Source organism: Physella acuta, unplaced genomic scaffold (assembly GCF_028476545.2).
Source record: "Physella acuta isolate Inbredline_101_S28 unplaced genomic scaffold, ASM2847654v3 ptg000794l, whole genome shotgun sequence".
Taxonomy (NCBI): domain Eukaryota; kingdom Metazoa; phylum Mollusca; class Gastropoda; family Physidae; genus Physella; species Physella acuta.
This window is the reverse complement of record NW_026732312.1, coordinates 477,649-491,106: the sequence shown is the minus strand read 5'-3', so window position 1 is coordinate 491,106 and position 13,458 is coordinate 477,649. Positions and strand designations below refer to the sequence as shown.

The 13,458-nt window shown below is 34.5% G+C and overlaps 1 protein-coding gene across 3 annotated transcripts; it reads right to left on the bottom strand.

The window, feature by feature from the left end:
- Window positions 1-233: 233 nt before the first annotated feature.
- On the bottom strand, window positions 234-11,110 carry LOC131951041 (vacuolar protein sorting-associated protein 33A). Of its 3 annotated transcripts, none has more exons than XM_059313306.1 (16): window positions 10,995-11,110; window positions 9,460-9,525; window positions 9,101-9,231; window positions 8,810-8,897; window positions 8,519-8,623; window positions 7,963-8,079; window positions 7,670-7,844; window positions 6,978-7,174; window positions 6,728-6,818; window positions 6,269-6,343; window positions 5,891-6,057; window positions 4,728-4,859; window positions 3,291-3,459; window positions 2,742-2,864; window positions 2,232-2,361; window positions 1,179-1,303 (listed from the first exon to the last, which is right to left on the bottom strand). In XM_059313306.1, the coding sequence occupies exons 1-15, from the start codon at window positions 11,106-11,108 to the stop codon at window positions 2,237-2,239; spliced, it is 1,875 nt and encodes a 624-aa protein (XP_059169289.1). In that variant the 5' UTR covers window positions 11,109-11,110; the 3' UTR covers window positions 1,179-1,303; window positions 2,232-2,236. The 3 variants fall into 3 exon arrangements, with proteins under 3 accessions (XP_059169291.1, XP_059169289.1, XP_059169290.1); XM_059313307.1 differs by having other exon boundaries at window positions 1,195-1,303; window positions 2,221-2,361; XM_059313308.1 differs by lacking the exon at window positions 2,232-2,361 and having other exon boundaries at window positions 234-1,303.
- Between the last annotated feature and the right edge of the window lie 2,348 nt (window positions 11,111-13,458).

Here is a 13,458-nt window from a genome sequence, read left to right as displayed (position 1 = left end):
CGATTATTTTATGAATAGAAACATCATAGCGATCTTAGATTCTTCAAGCTTATCTGAGCAGTATTGAATGAAGGAAGATGTTGCTATTTTATCTTGAACATTTCCCCTGGTCCATCTTTAGTAGAGGTGACTAAAGATGATGCAGTCTATTTAATTCTTTACAAGTAATTATGTAAAAACAAAAGAATCATGCTTGTCAAAATAAAAATTGTATGCATAAACAAACACTTGAATTCTAGTAAAGAAACAAGCCAGTGATCATTTTAATGAACATTGACTGATAAAGTACATATCACAATATGTATCACATAATAAAAATACATTACACGCCAATCTTTCCACACACCAATCATTCAGCACTACAATCTTTCAAACTGAAAAAAATACAACCAGTGTGTACATAAAAACCATGATGTGTACATCAAAATACTTCTTGGCATAGTCATTTAACCATAATGTGTACATGAACACAGAACTACAATCTGTACATGAACATGCTCCTTCAACTCAGTTCTTCACTCATTCAGACACATATATCCACAAGACAACCTTGCTATTGTTGTATTTTCTATCTAGATGTCAACATTGGTCTATTGTGTCTGTGTTGCTTATTTGCTACATCTGCCTTGTAGATCAATAAACATCAACTTTGCTTTTCAAATAAAATCCTAAAATCTGTGTAATGAAGATTACTAACTGTTTGCGGTCTGATTATTTGCTGTCTAGCTGTTTGCGGTATGGCTGATTGTTGTCTAGCTGTTTGCTGTATGGCTGATTGCTGTCTAGCTGTTTGCTGTATGGCTGATTGCTGTCTAGCTGTTTGCTGTATGGCTGATTGCTGTCTAGCTGTTCGCTGTATGGCTGATTGCTGTCTAGCTGTATGCTGTATGGCTGATTGCTGACTGGCTATAGGTCTGTTTACTGTATAGCTGTGTACTTATGGTATAACTGTTAAGTAAAAGCCCCTTTTATCTCCATTAGGAAGACAACCATCACTTGCAGTCTCACCATCAGCTAGACCCACCACAACAGTCAATGACCTGCTAGTGGTTAGCTAGACCCACCACAATAGCTGGTGACCTAATGGTGGTCAGCCAGACCCGCTCCACAGCTAGTGACCTAATGGCCTCTGACATTAAACAAAAAGCCACCACAGAAGTGGAGAAGCTGAGCATTTGCTGACAAACATGTTAGAAAGACTAAAATGGGTTCAACTTGACGGGTTCGATGGTTTCCTTGAGTGAGTTGATGAGTCGCTGACCTGTGATGAGGCTGGTGCTGGCCACAACGTAGTCTGTCCCTCCTGTGGAGAAGACAGTCAAGTATGTTAATCTGGACAGGACAGGTATGGAGGTCAATTCGGACAAGACAGTCAAGTATGTCAATCTGGACAAGACAGATATTGAGGACGTGGAAGATACTTTTGTTAAACTGGTTTCAAAATTTTTAAGACCAGGTTTTGTATTTTAATCCAATAAAACATAAAAACTAAAAATTGTATCTGCAACATACATTTGATTGTTAATTAATAGAAAATTCAGAATAAGGGGTTGTGGGTGTAATAAAAACAAGGATTCAAACGGCAATGAAAAAATCTTTAACAAATCAGCCTGGCAATTCAGATCATAAAAAAAACTGACACATTTTTATTTGAACAGTATACTTACTATTGTCTACAACTGTTAATTATTCTTACATTTAAAAGAAAAGTTGATTGAAATATAACCTTGGGGTATATAGGGTTTTGTATTGGTGTATTGCATTGATTAGATTTTACATATGGTCTACAGTCTAGCAGCTATGGTATAGCAATAGATTTAAGGGAACATTTTAGAGACAACCGAGGCTGCTTATAGAAATAGGGGTGGGATATCAGGGGTAAAGTAAAAAAAAAACTGATTAAGAAGCAAAAGTGTTGGGAAGTAGTACAGTATGCAGTAAAATAACTGAACTAGAGTTCTGTATAAATTATCAGAGCTTCAGAATACATACAAGGTAGCTGAAAAATGCTAACTATTAGCCCAGGTTGAGAAGTTTAGGATTTTGGTTGGAAGTTATAAAAAAAACTGGGTTTGATGTGTGAGAAAATTTTAAGCTATTCCCTGAGGCCTGAAACCTTTTTGTCCTAGTGTCACTGTTCTCCAAGGTTTGGCTTAAAAGACAAAGCTGGTGGGGGAGGGTGACACATCTACAGGAGAATCAAACTGAAAAATAAATCACCAAGCCCTAACTAATGTTAGTATAGCGGAACCCCTTCCCGGCTGTAGCGCTTGATGTCAGCTGTCAGCGTTTCCATGATGTACGTGCCGGTGATGATGTGGGTTGTAGCCACTATGTAGTCATACGGGACACCTGCGTTGGCTAACATGGGACAAAAATGGTTCTAGCACCTTATGTAACAATATATCACGTAATCATACGGGACACCTGCGTTTGCTAACATGGGACAAAAATGGTTCTAGCACCTTATGTACCAATAGTTACATAACAGTAGTCATATGGGATAACTGCGTTAGTTGCCATGGGACAAAAATTGTTCAAGCACTATGTCACTTTATAGATAAACACATAGGGCCAACAAAAAAACAAAAACATCTGATTTCAATACTAAATTTTGATTCTAGGAATGATTTTTTCATGCTTAGTTTTTAAAAAAATCTTGAACAGAGGTTCTTGTCAAGATGGTTTATGTTCAAAATGTTTTAGTACGTAAGCCAACACATACAATAACACATACATACCATCATCCTGCTGAGCTAAAAACCGTAAAGCAGCAACTTCCGCCTGTGTAACCCCTCCAAGAAAAAAAACCAAAGTCAGCTTTTGCTCCCCCATACTTGACTGAGATGAAGTCACAGAAGCTCCTGGAGTCAAGTAAATATACAGGGCATATGTAGTACACAGCTTACAGCCCTATGTAGCAAGCACTCTATACACAGCTTGTATACCATTAATACACAATCACAAGCCACACCCCATCTTGACCCAAGCTCCATTGCTCAGGGACATTATTGTCTTTATAGAAAAAGAGATTTTAAGTGTGTGGTTCTCATAATAACAGTTGGACTATTCATGTATCTGCTATATTTCTTGATCATTATGGTTAATGGCTGTTGAGGAACAAAATGCTGGAGACTAACCTATATTTGATATTATATGTACAACACCAGACTTACATCCCTTGTGTAGACCAAGTTAAAATGTCATATATAATTCCCTATGTTTAGACCTAGATTTACTTCCCTTGTGAAGACCCATTTAAAACTATGTTTAGCCCAAGACTGACTTACTTCGCTTACGTAGACCCATGGGAATCTGTTGCACCTCCTCCACCTTGGGCCCAGGTAACATGTTGAGCACCTCTGTTATACTCCGCCATCCAGGTCGAGCCAGGTACTGAGCAAGTCTGACACTCAATGGGGCGTAGCCACTATACACATAAGCTATATCATTGGGATTCTGAAAAAAATATATTTAAAATATGGGACGTAACCACTATACACATAAGCTATATCATTGGGATTCTGAAAAAAATATATTTAAAATATGGGACGTAACCACTATACACATAAGCTATATCATTGGGATTCTGGAAAAAATATATTTGAAATATGGGACGTAGCCACTATACACATAAGCTATATCATTGGGATTCTGAAAAAAATATATTTAAAATATGGGACGTAGCCACTATACACATAAGCTATATCATTGGGATTCTGGAAAAAATATATTTGAAATATGGGACGTAGCCACTATACACATAAGCTATATCATTGGGATTCTGAAAAAATATATTTAAAATATGGGACGTAGCCACTATACACATAAGCTATATCATTGGGATTCTGAAAAAATATATTTAAAATATGGGACGTAGCCACTATACACATAAGCTATATCATTGGGATTCTGAAAAAATATATTTAAAATATGGGACGTAGCCACTATACACATAAGCTATATCATTGGGATTCTGAAAAAATATATTTAAAATATGGGACGTAGCCACTATACACATAAGCTATATCATTGGGATTCTGAAAAACATTATTTAAAATATGGGACGTAGCCACTATACACATAAGCTATATCATTGGGATTCTGAAAAACATTATTTAAAATAATATATTTATACATATGATCCACATTTGGGATTCCAAAGAAAACACAAAAAGAACTGAAAAGCTGCTTTTAAAAGTATTTTCTTTAGACAATTGATTTCTTCATTTCACTAACAACACACATGTGACTTTGGCTGTTTGAAATAAAAATATTAAAACTAACATCTTTTGTAATAACAAAAGAACCCATATGCCAGCATTTTAACCCCAAATGAGCCCAGGATTTTTAATAAGCTTTATTTATTTATTTTTTTTTTTTAATTTTTAAATTTTTTTTTTTTTTTTTACAAATTCTGTAGTTATATGCTTATATGTTCATAGGTTAGAGATCCTTTTTGTTTGAATTAAAATAAAATAAGTGATGTGGTTGAAAAAGATATCCTTTTACTTTACTACTTAAGAAATGTTAAAATTTTTATTGCCCAGAGATTTGAAAATCAACATGTCTCTAGTGTGGGAGCTCAGAAAAAATAATTATAAAAATTTTAAGTTCAAATGTTGCATTGTAAAAAAAAAAAAGCTTTAAAGGAGTTACTTTAGCCAAACTACACTTTTACACCTTAAGATGACTTTTGACCTGTTATAAAGATAACTAGGACCCACCTGCTCATTAACATCCTCCACTATAAGCCTCAAAGTTTTCCTGATCACCTGGTATGTTTTGTTGGAATGTGGTCGCAAGAAGCCAGATTTTTCCAGGTTAGACAAGGTGACTAGATGCTCAAAGCCGTAGGTCTGAAACATTTGTTTACATGATGTAGGTACAAGTTTGTCAATACATAATATGAAAAGGTTTCTAAACATAATGTAAAGACTACTCTTAAGACCTAGAGATCTATTGGGTAAATGAAGTATAGTTCATATGTTTCTTGACTTCAGCCTTTGAAGGGATGGTGTGGTCAGCACATGCCCAGCCACCTCTACTTTAAGGTAGGAATTTAGAGCATTAATTGTTTAAGGTAGGATTTTAGAGCATTAATTGTTTAAGGTAGGATTTAAGAGTATTAATTGTTTAAGGTAGGATTTTAGAGCATTAATTGTTTAAGGTAGGATTTTAGAGCATTAATTGTTTAAGGTAGGATTTAAGAGCATTAAATTGATTAATTGTTTAAGGTGGGCTACATTAAGTCATTTAAGAGGATGTTTTTAAAAGCAACCACATCAAGAATTAGCCATTTAAATTACGCCCAATAAATCCTACCCAGTCTTCTTCTTCTTTTTCGTTCTTAATTTTTATTTTTGGAAGGGATCGAGCCTTATCTGCGGGACGGTTTGACTCAAGACTTTTTCGAATTTATGAACCATGACCTTTTGGACTCGACCACGCCTCCATCACAATTAAGGATACGTGTCAACTGGTTATGCGCCATTGAGGCCATTGACTCAGATTTCAGCCTGCTTTTCTTTTTGGATTTGATTCCATAACCTTTGTCCAACCAAGAACAAACTACAAGGCAGCAGTTGTTTGATTTTGGAGTTGTCTCTCCTGGAAGAGTGGCTGTCCCCAGCTAACGAGCCTCATCTGCCCGAGGGTTCAAACTCGAGACTTTTCGGTTGAGCAACCATGAGCTTTACCGACTTGACCACGCCGTCCCCCCATCCTACCCAGTAATAAAAATGGTTTTAAAAAAGGCCTGGAAATTTTTAGCTTATTTGTTTCTGCAGATTATGCCACAGAAATAATTTGTGCGGATAGTGAGATACCATCACTTTTGACAAGCTTTTTGTCACTTTGTAGAAACATATATATCTTGTATATAAATTACCTGGATTATTTCCCTTTTATAGTATTCAAGGACCTTAGGTTTTAAGCCATCATTACATATAGACTGTATGCAAATGAGGCGCAGAACACTGGAAAGAGGTTCCATTTTGGCTATACTGTCTTCTATATAAGGATTCACTTTGTCCGTGTCAATGCCATGAATCAACTCTAAGGAATAGAATAGTGTTTGTTACATTGGTTGGTGGATTGATATTGATCCCCCCCTCAATATTTCATAAGCTTAAACCTCAAGCTAACATTAGATTATCCTGACACCAGCTATATTTTTATTTTGATATCAAGTCATTATTACCTCTAGTAGGAAATTCACTGCTCACCTTCACGATCATAGAGACATGTAAAAGAATATCCAACTCACCTTGCTGGCAACGCAAAGAGTCCAAGAATCCTTCTGAGTCTGTCACTTCTTTGATCAACTCTGCTATTGATGTGTCTGTGAGCAAACAAAACGGTTACTGTAAGCACATGACAAAATGATTTCTATAACACAAGATGGCAAAATATAAGGGACATCACTAACTCATCAACAACAAAAAAAAACAGGGACACTACTCAATGAAATGAAGACATAACTCTCCAAACAAAATTGTAATATTTTAAGTGGAGACAGAGGGTAATTTGTTTACTTAATTAAAAGAAAAGGGACAAATATTGGGCAGACTACATGTAAATATGTCAACGCATATCTTGATAACTGGCGTAAGAATTCACAATTTTGTGTTAATAAAGTGACAGAAACCTAAAAAGTGAGTTAAGTTTAGTTCATAAAATATAAAATGAGAAAAAATTCCCATCAAGCGTAGCTAAACAAACTCACGAATGGCAAGGGAGTTGCGAGCAGCCTGCAGATGGGGCAGTTTGGATACAAATTGTTTCATCTCACCAACAGTCTTAGCCGCATGTCTTTCCTGGAGAAATATTCATTAAACACATTTACAGCTGTAAAAATTATACTCCTTTCAGACAAATGATTAAATCTTCCCAAGATATAAAAAGATGTTGGTTTAACTTTTAAAAAATCAAACAAAAACAAATTTACCACTAAATAACAATAAATGTCAGCTTACATCAAATTCAGCTGTAATAGTTTTGGCTTTGCGACTAACAATTGTGCCGACGGCATTGAAGTTTTTATCCCTAAGCTCAGCAAAAAGCTCATCTGCAGAGTTGAGGATGAACTTCTTGGGCTCTGTTAGAGCTTCTTCCTTGCTGTTCTTCTTTTCTTCTTGTGTCAGGAACTTTTCTGGTGGGAGCTTCACATTTGCTGCACAAGTAAAACAAGGAAGTGTGTGGAACATTCAACGGAAACTTAATTGTTTACATACAATAACTCAACATTTCAAGTGGTAGTTTCACGTGTTGCAAAACAAGGAAGTGTGTGCCACATCCAACTGAGACTTAGCTGTATACATCTGATAGTAAAGTTCCCTTTCAAACCTGACCTACAGGGCAAGTGAAGTAGAGTTCACTTGTTTCTGTGATAACTTTACACAAATGGAACTGAGGTAGAAATACTTTTTTTAAAGATGTGATTATAAAATACTGAATCAACCACTTATAGCCTTCAGCAACAGGTGTTCTGTTTTTTCTTCTTACATAAGCTTTTTAAGCTAATTTTGAAAACAAATGTTGCAAAAGAAGTCTGTTGTGCGTAGCTAAAAGATTATCTTAGTTGAGCTTAAAGGATGTTTTATTGCGACAATAAAAAAATGAATTTTAAAAATTCCACGATACAGCTAAAAACAATTTTTTGCCTTACTGTTTTTAATGTTGAAAACTTCATCAATGAGACCTTCATAAGTCAGCTGATATAAGAGAGGGGTCAAAAGGTCAACACTGCGATCAAGAATCAGAAGATTATCTATCTGTGGGCTTATCTGAGGTTCAAATCCACCCTGCTCCATCTTCATCCTTCTAAGCATTTCAACAACTTGCTGATTGCCATCATGAAAGAGAAAAACAAAACACTTAAACTTCACCTTCAAAATTTTAAGGATTTTTTTTGCAAACTGAAAAAAAAAAAATAGAGTTGACAAAATGGTGATTTGTTACCTTGGCACAGTCACCTTTCCCATAGATGTAAGGTATAGTTCCGTACAAGGCTTGTAAGGTCATCAAAGACTGTGCCGCAAAAAACATGGAAGTGAAATCATTTTCCAGGTAGCATTCCTGAAATAGAGAAAGCCTGCTTTAAAACTGAAATTTCTGAAGCTGATGAGCTAATGATACACATTTTTTATATAGTGTAAAACAATGTTTTCAAAGATTCTGTCATAAAATCCTTAACTAAATCTGAATTTACGTCATATTGAAACATTTCACGCAAGGTAAAATTTAAAATAGTTACTATGCTAAAATTAAATAAATATGTATTCTAATTTTCCTAGTTTTTTTTTTATTTCAGCTGGAAAAAACAGCATTTGGGCTGATCTTGTTGAATGTCTTCATAGCATGACAAGACAGTTTTAAGTCATGTATTAGTGTTACTGTAGTGTTTGGTGTTCAACAAATTAGCTCTACACCCCAGCAATGATGTTTGATTGACTCCACATAATCAGTTAGCAGAAAAGCTAAAGTTGTCACTAGAGAATTAAAAACATCAACTTACCCTGTAGGACTCATCCATCTCCATAGAGAGAAGATCTGAGTCAAATGGGATCAAGCCTAGGTTAAACTCCTCCACACTGGCAAACGATCCATACACACCAGCTTCCTGAGGGAACAAATTTATCTCCATTACCATCATTTAATCTCTGATATTTACGATATTAAGTAACGTTTTATTTTATATTATCTAAATGAGTAAATTTTGGTAATTGGGGTTTGGTTCTTATATAAAAAAGCTTTTATTAACTACAAAGCTGTGTGTAATTAAGGTAGGTTTATTTTTTGCACTAACTTTTAATTTTTTTTCACACAGTAAACTTTTGCGAGGCACAAACAACAAATAAAACTCCTTTCTTGACTGACCCCCTTTTGTTTCTTCACTGAAATGACACAAATATTTTGCAAAACATTTATAGTTTGAAGGGATTTAAAAAAAAAAATATACAGTTTATTAAAGAATTTGTATTTTATAATTTGTTCATGGTTACATTTTTTCCATTAACAAATACATTTCCAATCTTCTATAATCTATGGTAGATACAAATTTGTATACACATTTCTTTAAAAACAAAATGTAATCAACCTGACTAAACAACTGGCTATGGTTGACATCAGGCTCAACTTGGGTCGAGTGATGAAGATGATATTCTGTACATTGCTGGCTGGCAGACCTGTAGACTGGAGGCGGAACATGCGTTCCACTTCATGCTGTTCCTGTGAAGTAGACGGAGGTTATGTTAAGCATCAATGTGACATACTGTTATACATACGTAGTCATACATAAATATTTTTAATTCATAAATACTGTGAGATAATAAAATGAACGTATAAAAAATGCCTGTTAATTATCACCACTTTTCAGTAAGATACATAATGATAGAGGAAATACTGCATATGATTTTAGTGGACTAATAGAAGCTAATAAAATTAGCAAAAAAATACCTTGAGCAAAGAAGCCTCAGCTATCAAGCCAAATGGTCCAGTCAAACCATCATCCCATACTAAAGCCTGAAATATAAAAAGAAGTAGGAAATTAGTTTCAAGTGTGTATAAAAGAAATAAGGTGTGTGTTAAACCTTTAACTTCAGTAGTACAAAAATGAGCAGTTTTAACTTCATACAATGTCATACCTACCCTTATTACTACTGAACTATGCTGTAAACAATACATGTGTCAAGTCTGTCTCCCCCCCCCCCCCACCCCAAACTCACAATATTATCATGCTTTTTATCTGCATGTGTTATCACAAAAATCTGTTTACATTTGCTTGCATTTCGCATCTCACCTAAAAGCACAACTAAATTTAGTTAGAATAACTAACCCAATAGGGAACAGTGTGGTTGAGCGGTAGGGCACTTGACAACTAGCCTAAAAGCTTGAGTTTGGATCTCAGTTTGAATTGCCCTTGAGTCCACCCAGATCTGATGGGTATCTGACTCATGATAAGGAAAGTAAAGGTACAGTGATGACCACACCATCCTTTTAACCATCTGGTTATTTCAGCCTGCTTTTATTTTTGGATTTGCTTCCATAGCCTTTGTCCAACCAAGAACAAACTACAAGGCAGCAGTTGTTTGATTTTAGAGTTGTCTATCCTAGATGAGTGGCTGTCCCCAGCTATCGCGCCTCCTCTTCCAGAGGGTTCGAACTCTGGACTTATCAATGCAGCAACCATAAGCTAAACCGGCCCGACCATGCTGACATCCCTAAACATTTAAAAGAAAACATTTAGGCCTATGTTTCAGTTTTTATTTATATCTATGTTCTTTAAAACTAGAATGTTTCCTTCAGCTACACATTAGTAGGGTAAACAATTATGTTCACATTATTGAGAACAATGAAATAAAATGTACAATTCTATATGGTACATTTTACTTTACGGTATGTCTCTTACTTATACTTATAGGTTTGACCATGGATACTTATATAAAAAGTATATAGCCTATTATATAGGCCTATTTTAAAGGATCAATTATTCAGAAATTAAGCCTAACTTGTTTCTCAAATGAAAGAACTACAAAAAATGTCTCGCAAATTGTGTCTCCATATTTACTAGTGACGTATGGAGAGATGGTAGGACCAGGGTTGGGGTTAGGTACAGGGTTAGCATTGACATTAGCCAGCCATGTGTGTATTATTTAGTTAACTACCAGTCACCTGACACCCCTTTTTTAAAGAAGATTCCACTATCGAACACCGGTATAAACATTCTCCCATGAGATGCATGCTTGCTTGTAAGAATGTAAATCTACGACTCATTGCAGTCTGCTGATGAGTCTACAGTGCGAGACAGGCAGTGTGAGTGCAAGAAAGTTTAGAAAGATGTCAGTCTGTCATGAGATGAGCTTCCGTCACTTAGCTTTTTTTCGGTTTTGTAATGAATGCTGGTGGATGCGTTACTAATAAAAATGAATTAATTCGTTAGCTTAATGTAGTTATTTCTATTATTTATAGCTAAAAATGTGTAGCCTTTAAACCTTTGATCCAATACATTTGTCGATACATTCGAGAAATTCACGACGATAGAAATCTCTTAATATTCCTAAGTTTAATTTGGATGTATTTAAGTGGGCAGCACCGGAACCGGCCATTTTGTTACAAAGAAAATATTATTCTCCCAAACTAGAGGATTTATTATATAGCATAACTTCCCGGTAATTCTTTTTATTTCCAAATAACATCCATTAATATTAAAACAGAATAACGTTATTTTAAAAAAAGAAATATTTATATTAGTTTAAATGGTATTCATATGTTCTTTTAAATCATTGTGGGAATACTTAGAGACAAATTACTTTAAAATCAAATTACTCTCAACAATGATGCCTCATAAAAACGAAACAAGAAAAAAGGTGGTACTATTTTCCAGGAACTTTGGGAATTGTTGCCCATTTACTTGTCAACTACAAAAAGATCTCTACATTCAATGGATTATATACTACATAAGCCATATATAATTATATATAGGCCACACACACACACACACACATATATATATATATATATATATATATATATATATATATATATATATATATATATATATATATATATATATATATATATATATATATATGAAGCTTTTATTCAATCTAGGTTGGATTATGCTTCTGTAGTGTGGAGCGGCAGCTTTATAACTAAGCAGCGTCCTCTTCTATCATTACAAAAAAAGGGCTATAAAACTGGTTTCTGGCTTGTCTAGTAGTCTGGATTCTTTTATTACAACTAAAATACTTCCATTAAATAAAAAGATAATATATACTAAATCAATTTTTTTATATAAAATATTCCACGAAACAGCCCCCTCTTACTTATCAGACCGATTTTCTTTTAACATAAAATTAAATCGTCGTCTTAATTTACCGTTCCCATATACAACTTTTTTCCAAAAACATAGCTTCGCCTACTCTGGTTCTAATTTGTGGAACAATCTTCCTAATAAAATAAAGCTATCTAGTTCTGAAAATATATTCAAATCTAAACTAAAGCAACAATTATTTAATGACCTCTCTAACTGACTCATTGAAACATTTCTCATTCATCTATTATATTCTTTGTTTAAAATCTCATTTTGTATTATAACTATCTAACATTATTTTTTTATTCCACATTTTTAGTGCTGTGCTATGTCACTGCTATGTGTTATTGAATTGTTGTTTTATTTGTTTAAACGGCCAATGTGAAAAGAGGCCTTCGTGCCTACAATTGTTACCGTTTTTTTAATAAAATTGAATTTATATATATATATATATATATATATATATATATATATATATATATATATATATATATATATATATATATATATATATATATATATATATATATATATATATATATATATATATATATATGATATACATGCACGAATTCAGATTATTGTTTAACCTTTCCTATAGCAACATTATGTTTATCATTATGTATCTACATTGTATATACATTGACGCTCCTAGGTTTTTGCATGAACCCTAAGTTCTAATTTACTGGTTTTGTTAGATCTACAATTTAACTCGACTTTTTGGCGCTAAAACATTATATGAAAATTAGCTGTAATTATATATTAGGTACTTTATTTAACATGTGTACCCTCCTCCATTTCGACAACCGATGGTTATTTTTTTCTTTTTGTATTTTAACAGATCGCATGAAAGCTATAAGGAAATTTTGATGACGAGGGGGGGGGGGGGGGGGTCAATGTGACGAAACACAAAAAAGCAATGTTAAAAATTGATTTTTTTCTCTCGTGTTTTTAAAGATTATTTTTGTAAATTGTAATGGAAAATGATTAATTCGCTCAAGAAATATATGTTTTAAAACAAATAAAAAAAACAACAACTGCACTGCAATTTAGAGGAGGTCAATTGCCGGTTAAAGGGGGGGGGGGCGGTTAAAAAAAGTCAAAAAGTGTGATGCCATTTATGAATGACCCCTAATTAGTTTCACTTTCTGCCTGTATGAGACCAATGTCCATGATGCCGTTGATATTATTGAATTGCCTTATGAAATAATGAATTCAATTTCCGTTAGCAGGATATGCGAGCTGTGGGCCAAACGCCAGTTTGTATTTTTCTGTATCTCTTGACCGGTTAAGGCGATGAAATAAACGGTAGAACCAATATAGTTCACTTTATGTTCACTTAACATGTTTACTTCGAATGCCTAGCCAATATATGATCACATGTAGGATGTATAAGATGGAATGTCATGTATAACATGTGTAAGATGGAATGCCGTGTGTGGCGCGTGTATGATTGGATGTGTCTGGTGCGTGTAGGATATGATGTGTCTGTCGCGTGTAGGATGGGATGTGTCTGGTGCGTGTAGGATGGGATGTGTCTGGTGCGTGTAGAATGGGATGTGTCTGGTGCGTGTAGGATGGGATGTGTCTGGTGCGTGTAGGATGGGATGTGTCTGGTGCATGTAGGATATGATGTGTCTGTC